The sequence below is a fragment of the Bombus pyrosoma genome, linkage group LG8 (assembly GCF_014825855.1).
Source record: "Bombus pyrosoma isolate SC7728 linkage group LG8, ASM1482585v1, whole genome shotgun sequence".
NCBI classification, from domain to species: Eukaryota; Metazoa; Arthropoda; class Insecta; order Hymenoptera; family Apidae; genus Bombus; species Bombus pyrosoma.
Window position 1 is genome coordinate 506,966 of NC_057777.1, and position 18,560 is coordinate 525,525.

The following is an 18,560-nucleotide window of genomic DNA, read 5'->3' on the forward strand; positions in this document are numbered from 1 at the left end:
GTTATATAATGTGTATAATATAGAATATAAAATATAGAATATTGGCTATACGTGTGGTACTCACTTTGGCATGCCCTTAAAGTACCCATGCGAGTGCAGCAAATCGTCGAGGAAATACACGTTCCTCACGTTATACGAAGCCCTAGTCTCGTTTCTAATCTTTAACGCTTTCTGCAGCACCCTCTTCATCAAATCCTGCCACGTAGCGTCTTTCACCGGCATGATCACTTCGTCCACATCCAATAAAGCAATATATTCATACTCGTACATATGCTTGTACAAACAGTCGTTATAAGGAATCAGTTCGTTCTGTCTCTTATGATTGGTCTTCTTTGTCAGATACATGTGTTGAAAAGCAGGAACGTTAGGTTGCCCACCAGGCAACGTCAGCGGGGTCACATGGACCATCCCTAATTTCTGATAATGATCTAGAATCTTTGTCACGTTAGGATGAACCTGGAGCTGATAGAAGAAGATCTTGTCGGCGCCTAACAGGCTAATTAACTCAATCCATTCAACCAGTCTGACAGACAAATCCTCGTGAAGGAAATCCAGACCTTTCACACAGACAGCAAAATCTTTTTTACGTTCTGGCTTATTGTATATGACTCTAAGATTATTGGTGGGAGTGTCGCAGCTCTTTTCTACCATAGAAACTGAAGCCGGAGGTCCCTTTGACCAATGAGACTGGGGGATCTTGCAGGCAATTACGTACGGCTGATAGATTCCCTGTTTGTAGTTACCCCATTTAGGGTACCAGATGTATTTATATTCCATTGTCTCGACAATGATAGGATCTCTTTCTCCGTCGTACCAAAATTGACAGCGAGTCTTTATAATAGGCTCGATTCTATCAATCATCCCAACGATCCTAACGGCTGGCCCTATTCTCGACAACTTTCTACGATCGTAGTAAGCACCAAACAATTGAAACGTGCCGTTACCGGTCCGCATCGTTTGCCAGTAAACGTTATTAAACTCTATATCGTAGATAGAGGGGTATTTCAGATTGGAACAGCTATAATTGCCTTTAGTCTTGCTCTGACCAGCAGGATATTTGCTGTTCTTGTTCCAGTAAGCTAAAGGCAGACTAGGTATCCTCTGTTCTATTTCCTCGATCAACTCTTCCTCCGTTTTCGCTGGTCTTTTATCCAACAATGGCTCCAACTCTGAAGGATTTTTCGTTGGATTGTTGGATATGGTGGTCAAAGTGGTTAAGAGGCTGGAACCACCGGAATTTGAAAAACTGGAGTCTGCTGAGGATCTTTGCAAGAGGTATCTGGAGAGACCAAGACTGGAAGAGCCACGGTTCTTCATTATCTCGCGTCGACGATAGATGTCGTCGAGGAGAAGCTCGTTAGCGGACTCTTCGGCCGTTGGTGTCTCTCTAAGGCTGTTCTCCACATGACGGAATTGCACCGCTGCGATCATCACCAGGCCCCAGACGAACACGAACAACAGAGCGCGTCTGACGCACCTGGACCCTACGCCGCCACAGTTCTGCCACTTCATGCTGATCGACTAGCTGCGTATCGATTGGGACACGCTGGCTCTGTGGCCCCGGCTCCACTCACGCGGACGTCCAATCGTGTTGCGTCTGAAATCAGATTGAACAATGCTTATTACGATAAAGTATTTTCTTACCTATAAAATACCATAATAATTATAATAATTATTATAATAATACAATAACATCAAACAGAACTCTCTTCCTCCTCGCTATCTCTTCTCTCTATCTATTTACTTCACTGAAATTTTAGTTTCTACTTTATTAATTTGAACCTGAATTTCTACTATGCATCCTACATTCTTAGCATAGAAGAAAGATCATAGACAGTGCAGAGAATCGGTGAATTCTTATTATATGAGCTTCATATAAGCGGAATTCTACCGAGCAAATTTACTTCTCTATAATTGTTTCATATTTTATTAGGATGATTATTAAGCTCCTTTTAAACTCATTTATAATATGCTGAAAAGACTGTCTTGGCGGTAACATCACTTGCTACGTATAATAAACGAGATAAATTAGTATTGGAGTATTTGAATAAATTATTCGCCGAAGGATGCATTAATTTCCGATGAACTTAGACTTTTTCACGTCTTTGTAGGCTAGTGACAATGATTCCGTTGATTTATTCAAACTATTTTGCAAACTGCTATCTTTGCAAAGTGAAACTTAAACATACAGGATGTTCCAAAGGATATGAAGATTGAGAGTACAGAAAGCATAATAGTATCTCCTGGGACGAGTCGCGTCGGTTCGCCTAACGTTTGGGAGGAAGTCGATAATAACCGGAAGCGTTTTCCCGACGGTTGACGCAACCGGCGAAACTGGAGGATCGTAATCAAACTCTTCCTCCTTATAAGTCGAGTTACGAGAAAGAAACAAAAAGAGATTATCCTACAGTTGTTTTTACTCGTCAATAATCTGAGACTATGATCTTCGACATAATTGCTCTTCCATCGAGGAAAATCTTTTCCTGTATACCATTAAGCTTGGGTTATTACTTGCGATCGCTCATCCAGAACAGTATTACCATGAACTAAATGACTTCGAGGTTAGAGTTAGAGGTCTTCGTTGAATTCCACGTTATTACGATCCTGCTCTTGTGAAATTATCCTTGAAACCAAATATTGCATTCTAAATTCTATGGGCATTGCACTGCATGTAAAATATACTTCCATTTGAAATTTCTAACCATTTTGTTTTTGAATTGAAACAATGAATTCTAAAACATCGCAAATCTACCAATGATACTTTGAAAGAATCACTTCTTTCGATTTACGTGTCTTCTTTAATTCATCGTTAATATAGCGCGGATTTTCACGCATTTAGATGCATACGCATGGAAAATTAAAAGGTGCAAGACCCTATACAACGCGCATGCAAAAATACATAAAATATCTAAAGGGCAATATTTAATAATTAAAACAAATATCTGCCTAAGACTTGCTTTTTTAACCGCGTTTACAGGAATATGAATTCGCGTGAAACCGTAAGATGTTACTTGTTATATTTTCTCCCTGTGATCGTGAAACAGTGTACACATAGAACTCCAAGCGATTACGATTCTGATTTTCGAAATTATCCTTGACCTTTTCGCGCTTGGAATGGTATTAATTTCCAATTTTATCGTTTTTCAATTTCAACGGTGTATATGGAAAGTGAAAAACAAGCCTGATAGACAAACGGAATGGTGGAAAGCTTATGTGGAACGAGTCGACCGTGTCAAGGTATCAAGAACGATACTGGACTTATTGCGGTAGCTTTCACGCCTGGCCGAGGAGACAGCTTTTATTCGTCTGTTTATTTATAAACCGGGTGTAAGTGGCGGAGCGTGATACGAATTACGAAAGGTGGTGAATAATCCGCGAGAAATGGAGGGGATGGCTTTCAACCGTTGTCTTAAACCGTGTCAGTTAAATGGTATTTTTGTACATATATTCTCAATTTTATTTTCACTCTTAGCTTATTCCTCAGCGTGTTACTTACAAAGACATTACACCTTGAGTTATAAGTTTTATTTTATCATAGCAACATCCGTCATGGCAAAGGTGAAACATTTAAATGTAAGATTTTACAAAATTAAGACAGAAAATGGTTATAGAATTGAGAATTTAGCACTTAGATCTTAGGACAAATTGAGAATTATAAAAGTAAGAATTGACGATGCGTCTTTTATATAAATATATCGCCGTAATGGAAAAAATGTAATGGTTAAATTGCAAGAAAATTAGAGACAATTAAGATAATCGCTAAAGATTTAAAAAGACATCAAGATTCGAGATCCAGGCAGATACGTATGAAATTGAAAACGTTGGACTTATCTGTAGAATCGTACGTTTAATGTGTATCGAATAAAATAAAAGACCACGACGAATAACCAATGGTTCGTAACTCGAATGTACAGATGGTAAATTATTAACGTTAATAGGTAATAAGTTGCGTACAACGGTAGCAACGTCAAATCTTGCAATATTCTCGCAAAGAAAGAAACGATTACACGACCGATTTTACGACCTTGCTAAGTCACGTGGCGACCTTGCCAATAGGAATGAAGCAAAGCTAAGATATACGCATTACGCATAATAGCCTCTAGAATCTAATGAAATGTTAAGTTAATTCATCGACTAACACAGCATCGACGAACACACTGAATATCTGATCTATTGCGAAATACAGCATTCCATCGTTTCCAATTAATGTCTAATCGAAACTAAAGTTGTTGTACCTATTCTAGATGATTTTAAAAGTTTATGGGAAGTTTGTAGGACATTTAATAATCGCAGGATTCTGACAGAGATTATAATCTTAGAGAGCAGGGTACTTAAATTTATTTTTCAGATTCTTATCAATTATTATTACGCAAACTTACTATACACAGACACGCAAACTTCCACGTCTATTCGATTTTACGAGCCAATTATATTACGAACGCTACCGTAAAAATTTACTGTAATTTCAAAATCACATATATATTCAATATTTTATAAGAACCAGAAACACAAGTTCAAGATATGTTCTACACACACTATCTGAGATTGCCTGTTTCTACTGTTTTAGATATTTCTATGAATCTCTCTTGACCAGAAGCTTCAAGATTTTAATGTAAACGGATTATTAAACGGAAATTTTAATTCGGTCGATTTTACGATTTCGACCTGTCGTAAAAGCTGCGCTATCGACGATAGCATAACCGGTAGCAGATAAAAGTCGATTATGATCGGTTAAGAGACCCTCTGCTAGTCGAATCCTTGTTATCCAACCACGCCAGAGAAACAGTGAGACGCGCAGGCTCGGAATACGTGGAACCGGTTATGCTGATGGCAAAGTGTTTTTCACCTTTTGCACCTCCCTCTACCTGGCCATCGCCCAGCCGCTCGCGAACACGCCGATGCTCTTTCGTCTAGCTAGCACGACGCTGTCCAACTTAAGTTGCAGAGCTTAGTTGGCGAACCTCTCTCGCTTTTGTCTGACGACGTGTCAACAGGCGCGTCATCGAAATGAAGCTTTTAATTCAGAGGTTCAGCAAGTAGAAACGCAGTCTTCTCAAGAAACAAAATGAATAAAGGAAACGCGACGTATCACGCGTGTACTTGCACAGACTCACGAAGGTATTCGAGTTGGTGTTACACTTTGCAATCTCGTTAACGATATTACGAGACTCTATTATCATGATTATATCGATAGAGTTCAAAACGAATCTGAAAATGTACGCAGGAATTATTTGATATTTAGCACAAGTATAATATTTCACAGAGATTACAAAAGTATTTAAACAGTCGATTATTCGCTACTTTTGTAAGCCTGAATATCTAGCGGGACCGTCTTTAACACCTCTTATATGCTCAAAGTGGATATTCATGTCGTATGCTGATTATGTACTAAATATATACTCGCAACAAGTATCTTTTGACTTGTTTATAGATTTCGACGATCATGATAGTCGAGTCTTGTCACGATGTTAATGAAACTTGAAAATATTTCACGTAACATGCATCGATGTAAATACACAAGTTTCCTATTCAAATACCTCCGTGGGCATCTTACCGACCCAACAGCTAATTGTCATATGTTTCTTCGTCTTGCGTATCTCTGGTTTCTTGCAGAGAAAGGAAGCGAAAGAGAAAGAGAGATTACGAGGCTCTTGGATTTGACGAGGAAAGTTTCGAGGAATAATTGAGATTTTAACGATTCTTCTATAACGATTTAAATACCACATATTCAAATGAGAAGCCAAATTGATCGACTCCATTAAGATAAATTGATTTTTAGGAAGTAAACCCTCTCGTATTCAAACGAAGAAGTTTGTATATTTTATAAAATTAAATTTCATTTTATCTATTTATTAGTATGTCGCTATATTTCATTTCTATGTCATAAGACTGATCCCCAATGATTTATTGTAATTATTTTCAATTTATTTTTTAATCTACTATATTATCCTTTATATGCCACAACTCATTGATAGTTTATTATAATTTATTGTGGCTTAATATACGGATTCGTTTAATATATTATAATCTATCGTAAGTAATCTGGTAAATATCGTTTTTCTTTAATAAACAAGATACATTCGAGTTATCGAAGATTTACTGGTTAATAGGTAAGTTGCTTTCTAGAGCAACTTTCTGAAGGGTTTACTTACGAGGAGGGTTGATGTGTAGGGAGATTAAAAGTCGAGGGAAGTTTTAGAGTGGATGAAGTTTAGTGCTTTGGGAGGATCATTGTAGGAATTTTAAGGCTCTCCGAGGAAAATATTTTATTTAATATTTCTATTTAACGAGTATGGAAGTCTTTGCACGTTTTACGCGTCTTGGGAGTATTATAGGTATTAAAGTCTAATTTTAATCTTAACAAATATTTTCATTCGCAAGATACGTTTAATCTCTTCGAAAGAAACTTTGGAGTAAAAAACAGAAATCTTTCTTTTCGAAAGATCTCCAATATTAAGCTTAACTATAATCCTTCCATTACAAGAGCATATTTGTGAAAAATGTCGAGTAAAAGTAAAATATTCGGAAGAAGGATTCTAAATTTTTCAGAAATTCAGGCCCAAAGTAAAAATCCTTCTTTAAACAAGAACATCTAAATATTCATTATTCGCTCTATCACGAATCTAACAGAAAACGTCAGATACCGAAACGTTGCTAACGAAACGGGAACCAAAGTACTACGAAAGTACCAATGTCCTTCTTGGGCCACTGGATTCAGAAAAGTCAGTCGTCTAGGCGTTTCGATGAATGGGATATCGCGTGCAAGGGAAAGTGTCACGCGGATCTCTCAATAAGCGAACTGTCCTTGCAATTTGAAAAAAAAAGTTATCTCGAATTCCATCACGAACTGACTTCGCCACACGATAGAATTCTAACTAAATTCGATTTAAGAACAAGAAAAAATATGTTTGTTTTAAGCGGGAAGAATGATTTTCCAATAATATCAGCGATCGGATGGAATTTCAAATAACAGAGAGAAATTTTGAGGCACGCGCTTACGCTGGGCGTATTCTAGAATCGCAATGATTCGAACAAATAATTTCGAAACTTATCACGAAACTTATCACGAAAGATGATTAACTCTTCTAGCGCTTCCTAACATAAAAGTGTATGACAAGCAGATGTATCTATTTTTATTTGCTTGAATTTGTTGAAACAGTCACGAGGAAATTAAACTCGTCGATTATCTGGAAAATTGAAACATACAGGATTCGATAATGCTGATCGTTTGTTGCCGCGTTGTAGAGAAATTTTTCTGACGAGTGGAGTGAATTTTTCTGGTGAGTGGATCAAAATAGCTTCTATTGGTTGCGTTATTTTTAAGTTACGTGACGTACGGAAGGATGGAATTTTATTTTTGAAGAACGTAGGATTTTAACTTGGAAATCACTCAATAGGAATATCGATTGATTTTAATCTACACGATTAAAATATGACGTGAATATAAGAAATAATATGATTAAAATTACCGAAACAATTTCTTTAATTCGTTTAATTTATATAGAAATTATTATTAATAATAAGTAGTAGTGGTAAGTAGTGTTGCTATTAGTATTAATAACTTGTAAACTCTTCTATCCGAATTATTAAAATGTCTATTAATTTCGTCTAACATTCTGTCTGGCTCAAAAGCTACTGAAAAATCAAAAAACTACAAGAATATTCCTGGCTGGAAAGCGTCGCTTTGCTGCGTATAGCCAGCACACGAGTTGAGTAAGTTTGCCAGGCCGAAACGTTGCAGTCCACTGTACCCTGAGAGAAACTGGACCCAGAAGCCGTAAATTCGTCAAGGTTAGGGACTGGGCGTGTCGTGACACAGCTTGGCGATAAGTCAATCTTTATTGAGAACGAAAGATCAGGACCCTATACCATTATGCAATATCTGGAAGCATGGAACTCTCTCGATAACGAATCGAGAGTAACAAACCTAGACTTTGGGCGCTGGGCGTTTAAATTCCCGATATTAGAATGACCACGGTAACAATTCTGAGCCCCAATATAGGACGCGTTATTAAGATAGAGGTATTTCAAAAATTCAATGCAAACGTGCGATATCGTATTATAGTTTTTATAGAGATACATGTGTTAAGTTACGATATACGTATAAGTATATATCTGCGTATCTAAAAATATATTTTAATTTTATATATTTAGACGTCATAAAGTAAATTTTAATTTTAGTTCATGACAATAGCAATTTAACGACCGCGATAGAGAAAGATCGATGAAAATTGTGAATCTTAACCTAATGGATTTTTTACGTAGATTAGGAAAAATGTTCACATTCGAAAATTTCATTATATTTCATGGAAGAATCACGCTGTTTGGTACACGAGACACGGCGTTTTGCTATTTCATTGAGGATGTCAAGCGTTTTGGATTTCAACGTAGAGTGTAACGTAGTTTTTAAAAATTGTAAAAAGTACGAAACGTGGCTACTCCGCTCTACAATCTTTTGGAAATTCCAACATACGATCGTTTTTCCAAACGCTTTAAAATAAAATAACTGTGAGATTGGGTAATTATAACATAAGAATGTAATCACGAGATTACAAAGATTTCAATAACGAAACCGACTGCAATCGTCGACCATTCCAGTTCTCCGCGTAATCATATCTCGTAATTACACCTCATTCCTCAACGTATTAAAGTTTCCTTATACTTCGTTCAAGTATCGTATCGTCCTATGCAAGAAAAATATATTTTACCGCTCCAACGTGGAATATACCTCAAAAATGAAAAAATTGCAGATTCATCAACTCCGCTATACGATCCAATGATTCTTCTAAATTCTGCGAAACGCGATAGCCACGATTCCATAATTATAATAATAAATAATCTAATAAAAGTTGGAAAGATTTCAAGCAAACCCATTACGACCATCGACCTCTACATTTCTCTGCGCAAACTACCATTCGCATTCGAAAGTTTCATTATACTCGAGCAAAGAAGCATGCCGTTCGACAGAGCGTTTGAAGACAAAGCGTTTTGCTATACGACATCCAGCTCAACCATATGGAAAGTCGACTGGAGAGAGCGACTGATGCTGTTGCTGTACATGTCTGCTCCAATTGCGATTTCTCGCTTACGCGTGCTAATTAACCCTAATTGTAGCAGCCTGGGGAGAGAAGCGGGAGAACCAGAGACGATTTCACTCGTCGAGGATCCTTCTCGTCGATCTTCGCGATTCGAGAGTAAGATACCATTGCAATGTATCGTCCACGATCGTAAACAGACACACATGCGTGTATACATACACGTGTCACGCATGCCTGGATTCTTTCAACACCGAAAGTTCCGTGTTTCGGTGCTCGTGTATTACTCCTGGCAAACCGCTGGTTACGTGCAACGACAATTACGGTTATGTCAAACTTGGTTGGTTTGGCTTGTTTGCTATGATGCTACTAACCGCTCAACATCGTAACGTGTTAAGTAACGAGAGTGCAGAAATAAAAGGCGATCATTAGACTGCGAATTTTTATGCATTTTTATACTTTTAGAAACACAACTAGATGGATGGAGTTTAAATAGAAATTCGTTTCATCTATTCTTCGTATCGTATTCGCTCATTGTATCGAGACTTGTGCCTATTACGATATTTTTGTGTATGTACGCGCTCCATACATTTTCTTTCTATCTTTGTCCCTATTCCGTTCTATGTCTGTTCCTTAAAGCTAAATCTTAATTCTTATTTATATTCATCTGTATCTTGATTTGTTCATTCCTTAAAGCCATATCTTATTTCGCTATCTGTCTTCATATATATCTATATCTTAATTTACCGTACGTATTATTATATGTCTTGAATGCGTTGGTCTTTGGATTTCATTTACCAAATATCGAAAGATTTCTGATATTCTGCATGTGTTTGCATCGCGTACGTTTATGTCGAATTTACAGATACAAAAATGCTTGCGATTCAGAAAGCTATGACTTCTCATATAAGAATTTGCTATTTAGTGGTTACGAAATGACGATATACTTTTGGAAAATACGCGTACAAGTATTAATAGTCATCTATTGGTGTCGCCTTTTATTCATTTTGTAACATGAAACGATTTTATACAACGATATTATCTATCATAAAAAGACAGCTTCTTTCATTTATGCCAGAAGATAGCAAATTGATAGTTTATGGGTTCTAATTAATGCACTCTAACGAGTAATTTAAAACCAAGTATCTATTTCAAAATATCATTTCATAATATTTCTCTCAGGGTCTCTAGCTTTTAGCGGTTCTTTCGAAGAAAATACACGTTCTCCCTGAGAACTAAATTCTGAATAGTTTTTCTTTTGCTTATCACAATTATTAATTGCATAGGATAAAATTAAGTTCTATAGGTTCTAAAGTCCCGGAGACCTATTATTTATTCTTCGATAGTCCGCATAACAAACGATATCGACGGTGTTTGAACCTCATTCGTGCATTGACGATGAATTAGGTCAATCGTTGATCAATGGAAGATCATTAAATATGAAAGAAGGAACGTATTGGATGATACTCGTTTCTGTGTCATGGAATTGGTATTTTAATGATAATTTAATCATTTCTAAAACAAAGTGTCTGCTATGGAAATAGCTATCGCCCAATGTCCTTCGATTGCTCATAGCAATTTTTTTTATCTTCAAAGTTGTTAATCTCCAGTGCGACTCTGTTAATGAGACGCACTGCCATTATCTCTATTTAAGATCATCTTCGTACGCGGTGAAAGGCTCACCGCACTAAGATGATAGCATCGAGCAAGTCGTCGTTTGCAAAATCGAAACGTAACTTCAATCATGCGAACCATATTCGTTAAACAAAATTCTCTAAGAAACCAACGACTCAAAAAGAGCGATCTAAATTATCATTAATCGATCGACAAATGATGAAATCCTACCTGATATATTGGAAATAAATCACGCGTAATTAAGTAATCTGTAATTAACGAAGGTAAAGCTGTTACTCTTGCATAGATCCCATCTCGTGTTGGCGGCAAAGGACGCGTGTACCTTGTACCTTTAACAAAGAGCTTGAAAAAAATTCCTACGAGTGATCTTTGAGATCTTTCCAAGAAAAATCTCAGGTGGAACAGCACACGGAAAACATTTGCCGTCTCGTATATAGTCGAAGTGAACGAGGAATTTCTTAACAAGGATCTAGTCACCAAAAATCTCGATTAAACGGACCTAGGATTAGTAACATGCATATACCTAATCTGAAAATCTAACCCACCGGTCTGCGGCATCTGCAATCGTTGAATTATCGTCAAACGCGTTCCTTTAAATCGTGCTAAATAAAACTACTCTCGCGACAAGTATCAGTTTATAGGAACTTTGAGCGAAAATGTCTGTGATAAAAATCAAGATTCAAGCTTTCTCTCCCCTCTGGAAGATATATCGTTATTTAACAAAATTTAACTAGTAAATCTCTCTCTCTCTCTCTCTTTCTCTGCATTTATCGCATTATCGTCGCTAATAAGGAGAAAGGTTGCGGTTGATGCGACGTTGAAACTCATGCAAGGAAAAAAGATTATAATTTTTATAAAATCGATTTCGACTTTGATATACCATAATTGATCAAAGTTTTTATAGAATGAATCTCGATCGCAGCAAATAAATTACAACTATCGACACGATTTCCTACAATGAAACGCTTGTAGTAGATAAAGTAGAGGTTGAAAGAAGCAAGCGGTCGAGAGTAAAAGGATCGCACCCACGCAGCGATTCATAGCAATATTTATAGGGCGATGGAGTTAAGCGACCGGGTTAAGAGCGATGAGACGTTTTAGTTAAACGAGTTCGCTGCCTGCAGCGAATCGACCGACTTTGTCCGCGATTATATTGCCATCTCGGTACCTGCGAGATACCTCGTTAGCTAAGCAAGATTAAATTGAAGAGAAAAAATTATAATTACGCTTTGTAAGCGCATCAACGCGTAAAGCTTGTTAAACAATGAAAAATTGTTCTCTCACTGTAACGTTTTTTCTAACTCGATAAAACAACTTCCATTACCAGACTGCGAATATTTATGCATCCTTGAAAAATCTACAGGCTGTATACGATTTAGAGATTAATTTCGCACAAATTGCAATTTGTTGATCGATCGATGGCCATTCAGATTGCATTTTTGGAGATGCGTCAGATTAATTTGTTACGACAATTTTTGAAAATTCGATTTCTAGAAAATTCAGCAACGAAAAAATGTACAAAATACAAATGGTACGCAGGAATATACGAAATACGCAAAATTAAATATTCGTTCTAACAAGATGAAGCAAGTCCCTATTTAGTTTTCATTTGTTTGTTATATTGATGAAAAGATGAATTGCTCAAACGTTCGTAGTGTATTTACCATTTTCCAGAGTATCGCTTATTTTCCTTAAATGTACTTTCTCATTCGTATCTATGCATTATAGTTTTAGTAATTAGGAAATAGACTTATGGGAGATCTAAGAGTTAAAAAGATGTAAGAACGATTTCTTAGGGCGTTAAGGAATTCTTTAAATCTTCTGCAAAGAGTTTCAAAATATTTGAACGCTATTCGAATTTTTCCCGCAAATGTTCTAATATTTATGGGCCGGAGTGTACGTGTTAGAAGGTTCGCTTTTGCTCGCCAAAGGGATAGAATATAAAGCTCGTTTGGTATTCGTCTCGTTGTGTCGACTCGATCATTGATGACAGTCAGGCCACGTATCGTTAATAATCGAGCGTTTGTGGACGCACGGCTAACTCGCGCGAAACGCTCGGAACGGACCATCAGCTTGCACGATACGCTCGCGTAACACGCGTGTATCGCGCAATTAGGACAGTCACACGCGAATACTTAAACGACACACGGCCGAGTCGAAAACCAGGCCGTTGTTCCCTTCCTCACACAGGAAGCAAAATGCGTCGCGTTAAATTGACGTCCGCCAACACGTCATCGTCTGCTGCTCTTGGGGGATAATCGAACGTTCCAGATACTTTAGACGAATCTCCTCATTTTCTTACTTTAACGTCGACGATTTGTTCGAGAAGCTTTCAATTTAGGGGATCATAGAGGACTACGTTATTTTACATCAATTCGATCGTATTAGCTGCTCGTTATTTCACTTCGACGTGACTGTATCGTCTATGGCAATGTGTTCAAAAGTTTCCAATTTATCTGATTATAGAGGACAACGTTGTTTCGCTTCGATGTGATCGTATTATTTACAACGGAGAAAATGAGGAAACACTTTTCAATCGAGGAAATTACAATGAACAATTTATCTTATTTGTCTTATAACTGGCAAAAAATTATTAGTATTTACAATATCTTAGATTCTTATCAATGAAAAAAAAAACGAAAAAAAGAATTAACAACGATCTATTCGTGTTTCGTCGATGGTAGACAACGTTGCGAAACGGTAGTCAGAAAGATTGCGCGGTGTCTTGCTTACACATTATATTATAATACTATTCAGATGATATCTGTCTTACGTCATCACTTTAAAATGCTGTTTTTATAATATCTATCAAGTATCTCGCAGTGTACCGACAAGGATCCTCGTGTTGGTTAAAGTCTTCGTCAATTATTCCAGGTTTCTCGATTTTGAAGTTTTTAACGGTGTAAATTGAGAGACGAATATAGTAAATACTATAAATTTCACCTGTTAAATATTACCATAGATGAGGCAATTATTAATAATATTTGTGACGATCGCAGAGAAAAATAACACGATGAATACGTCTTTGTACGTTTTTCTCATTTTAACATCAATCTTTCATTGTTGCGACTAAAAAGAAATATTTTAATATGAAACAGGGAGAAGGTCTCTCGGGCACAGAAGAATGGTTAAGGTTTTGTGAAAGCCAAAGGTAAAACTGTTAGGGAAGAAGAATATTTTAATAGCTTTCGATATTTTGATATTGAAACAAGCAATATTTTTGAAATTATGAAAAGGATGAGAAAGGTTTATATAACTGCGCAATATAGTTACAAGCACGGATAGTTACAAGTTTATATAACTCCAAAAAAGAAAAAGAAAAATGGACAAGCTTGATAACCTGGGCTTAATAAAACCTGGCACAAGAAAATACTAAAAGAAGAAGAAAAAAAGGTAGAAAATGTAAGTTGTCGTGTTCTTCCCTGTAGATTCCGCTTACTTCTTACTAAATTTCGTTTCTTTATTTCCCACAAAAAGTCGAAAACACACACAGTGTTCTGTAATCCCACAAAACGCCAACAATTTTGTAAGTCTCGAGAATAGGGGGATAATTATCTTTAAAATCGTTGGTTGTCGAATCTTTGTCGTTTAATCGCGCTGTCCATTAGTCAAAATCATACTCCGTGGATTAAACTTCGTTCGCTTTGATTACAAATCATTCGGCTCGTTGGAACGAGAGGAAAGAACGAAGGGTGAAGAAATAATAGAAAGACCTCGGCCAGTTGTTCCAGTTCGTTTTCTTTTCTACCCGTTTCGAAATTTCTGAGGATATCTGATTGTAATGCTTAGCCTTTTGGAATGACGCACGGTGAACATGCTCAGTTGATTTTCAGATTATGTTAATTACGGTTAACGTTCAATCGAGTAAGGTTGAAAGCTGCTATTTGCCCGAGGTAAATGGAAGATGAGAGACTGCTGATTCGTTGCAGTTTTGCATATTAGGTTCAGACAAATATGTATTTGTCTGTATTTGGAGAACGAAACTGCAGTTTGCCTTCGTTCATAGTATTTTAAAAAACAGTATGATAATTGAAGCGCGATTAACTAAAGCGTGAATGATCGTTTAGTGGAAACCAATTATAGATTACTCGATTAGGAGAATAAAATGGAAGTTGTCCGTCAAACTTTGCCATTAGAAAAGCGATACTACGACTTCTTCTTTTTATTTAAGATATTTTACGAAAGAGTATAATGTTTAATTTAAAATGTACGCATTAAATAGATACACAGAGTCCGAATAACATGCACAAAGGGATTATGAGTGATTGCTTGTGAAAAAATGAGAGGAAAATGTAGAATAAAATTTCCGTTTAAGGCTTCATTTTCGAAAAAATAGAATCTGAACGTGCTTCAGTTAAGCAATTCGCTTAGTACGCGCGTATGATAGATTTTCAAAGTTATCTTTCTCAGAAACAGAGCGTCTTGCGGAATAATTTTATTCCAGATTTTCCTCCTAGATTTATTTCCACGCGTAAAATAACCTCACGTCGATTATTTATTGCCGCTCGAAGTTAGCGGTGTTCGAGTATTGCTGATAAATTTTCAAACTCGATTCCCTCGAAAAGGAAACGTCGTACGAAAAAAAGATTATTCTATATGTTTTGATAAAGAATCGCCTGCACGTACGCGTTACTCGGCCGCACCCTTCGTAGAAATGAACATAAATAGAACAAAAATAAAGTAAAAGATATAACATAAAACGAATAAGACGAATAAAACAGAAATGCGTAACATAAAATCCAACTTCAAAAGCGTTTCTTCCTTTCTAACCACGTTGCGACCTCAAAGAGATAAGAAAAATATCCAAGCTTCCTCTTTGACACGTTGTACTCGTCGTTTACTTTGCTTTTTCCTCGACTTGCTCTCGCGGGGGAACTGAAAAACACAGCCGCCGGATGTTCTAACGAAGAAATAACAGCATGAACGATCATGGCCACGAAATTAATCGACGAGAAATGCTACTTCGAGATTACACGGATCCACGGTAAATCATCTCTCCTTAATCGTTTCCTTTCTTCTTATCTACTTCTTCCTTTCTTATCTGAGAATAAGCAAATAAAAACTGGACCAAGATTCTTTCGTACGATACTTTGTTTCTGACAAAATGAAATATCAAAAATTTAACAAGTACGCGTGTACCAGTCCAATTCTTAAGTAAACGTATCGAAATTTTCTTGAAACGAAGCTTTAAACGGGACAGTTTTGTTCCACATCTTTTATTTATTTTCACGTGTACAATAACTTTCTGCCGATCCATTTTATCATGATTCTATATCATGAACGATTACCGATTATTATCATACTTATATAATAAATTGCATAATAAATATAATGGCGTAGCTGCTGCTAAAATGCAATCTATAGGCACTTTGTGGCCTGACTCATTAACGAATAATGAACGAATATTATAAATATACATAGAGAAGCAGGAAAATGTTGAAACATGTGTTAAAGACGTGGATTGAATAGCAAGACGAAAAAGATATCAAATCAGAGCACAACAGGAAACGTAATAAGCCTGATTATGGTTGTGTATGGTTCTACTATCAAGATTAAAGTAAGTTAATTAAAGATCAAGGGGCGTGATGAGAAGCATGAAATTGTTGAATGATATTAAATCAATTTACATACATATAAACCTATGTAGCTACTATATAATAATATGTAGCTAAGGTGCAGACATTTTTTTATTTTCCTAACGAGGTTTTTAAACGTCGGTTCCAGGGATTTTCATCGGGAATTATTACAACTTAATGCTTGAATAGAATAAAAACTTACGTAAATGCACATGTACCGATGGATAGAAGAATATGAAAAGATAAACGGTACAAAGTACGTGATTTTAAAAAATTCGATTGCGACTCGAGGTAACAGTGATAGATAAGTATGGTAAGATCTCCAATTACTTTCGTTAACGCGATAAGAAATTCTATCACAAAAATCTCTTTTCCTCTATTTGCTCACTATTCGTAAAAACTGATCTAATTGTCAGAGGACTAGGTAATTAGTTGGTAGATCTTATTGCTATACAACAGAGATTCATTTTTCTCGCAAAGAAATTTCAGATAACGATACTATCTTATTTATTAGCTATGTTTTACCAATAAAAATATATTTCACTAACTATCGTACATTAATTATATCAATTAATTCAGACAGTCAAGATTCGACATTACGATGAATATTTTGCTAAAGGATATTAAATCATATCGGACAGAAATTAAAGATATCAAAGTATTTTTTTGTTTTTCTACCGTGTTAAGACACCGTGGATACAACCTTCGCTTAAATCGAGACATTGTTGCCGGAAAAATATTTTATCTGCGTATATATAAAATATTTACATTGCAATATCTGCGTTAAAACTGAACATGTAACAACAGTTTGTATCTGGAACGTGCGTGAAATCGATGCCTGATTGTTAAATACTAAAAATCGATTTTGCTCAAAAATATCTCACGACCAAATACGCTTGTCTGGTTTAACACGGCCGTCCTCTCGAAAAAGGCAAACGTCGATAACGACCATTCTCAAATTTTCGATCACAGGAACGAAATCGGACGAGGAATTGAAAAGAAAAATCGAAACGAATTTTCCGATTGCGAGTCAAGTTTTAGATCGATAAGGAGTTTCAGCGATTTCGTAAAAAGTCGTCGGTCCGGTCGTTCAGGCGTATATAGACGATCCAGAAGCGGATCTATACAGAATCTATAGAGGCTCGATCGAGGTCACGATCGCTTTAACGGTAGTTTTCTGGGGGACAATTGCTTCTAACCGTGAAACCGTCCGTATCGAAAAGCTTGCACCACGCGATATCGCGTTATAATTACGTAAGTGCGATGCAATTCCGTCTTCTCGCCAATCGCGCTAACCGTAAGCTTCTGAAAGGCTGGATCGAAACGATCGATTCGATTCTTCTCTATCGTGTTGCCCGATTTCTTTCATTCTTTCTCTGTTTCTTCCTTCGGTTCACGCACACACCTCTGGCATTTTCTTCGCGAGTTATTGAAAGGCGAGGCGTGGCGAATATTTTTGATGAAAAAATGGCGTGAATGTTGAGAAAGTCGGAGAATGGGTGAGATTGGAATTAGAAAATTGGTTGGTTGAAATAAAAATGAGACACATTAAGAAGGTACGACGCTAAGAATTTTAACATCGATTTGTACAATTTTTCGATCGTTCTATTTTGAATAAAAAAAACACTGGATATTTAGAGAACGAAAGGTAATTTATGTAATAAAAGGAAACGATGTTTTGTTGGAAAAAATAAATGTTTCGCGAACAATGCGAAACGAGTTGAAAGTTGGTTTTGAAAGGATCAGTAACACGTTCTAATGAGATGAAAATAACGAGGACTTGAAAGGAATAAAACGATAACCAGCTAAATTATTTCATTTATAACTGAATAGCTAATTGTATGAAAAGGAAGGTAATATTTGAACATTTTTTAGAAATGTCACTTCGTAAAATATCGAAGATTTAGAGATCTTGATTTTAGAACGAAGAATAAATCGATTCTGCGACTGTTGGCAGAAATCGAAAGTACCATTCTAATTTACTAATTCTCTGTACCGGACAATGAATCATAGTGACGTACACGTGATAATTTGCGTATTACCGTAATACAACGACAAGGTTAAGAGGTTCTTAAACGAGCAAACGATTCTCTGTTATCCTGCTTGAGTAAACTTTCGAATAAACTGTAACAAGATTTGCATACAATGAGCAAAGATACGATGATCGAATCGCAAATCGATTCTTAAATTTTATCAGTTTATCAGATTATCAGTACCTACTTTCACCGAAAAACCGGTCTGACAAATTATTTGCCTAGAGAATTATCGTCTTTCAAAGATAATATTGGCGTTAGTCATTTGTTAGGGTCAAAAT

General features: G+C 36.4%; 1 protein-coding gene across 5 annotated transcripts in view; it reads right to left on the bottom strand.

Moving 5' to 3' along the window:
- The window catches only part of LOC122570387, a 70,410-nt gene that overhangs the window by 5,647 nt on the left and 46,203 nt on the right, over positions 1–18,560 (bottom strand). For all 5 annotated transcript variants that reach the window (XM_043732624.1, XM_043732625.1, XM_043732623.1 and 2 more), the window contains one exon: positions 65–1,597. In XM_043732624.1, coding sequence (XP_043588559.1) covers positions 65–1,512 — 1,448 coding nt within the window. In that variant the 5' untranslated portion in view covers positions 1,513–1,597. The remainder of the gene's footprint in view (positions 1–64; positions 1,598–18,560) is intronic.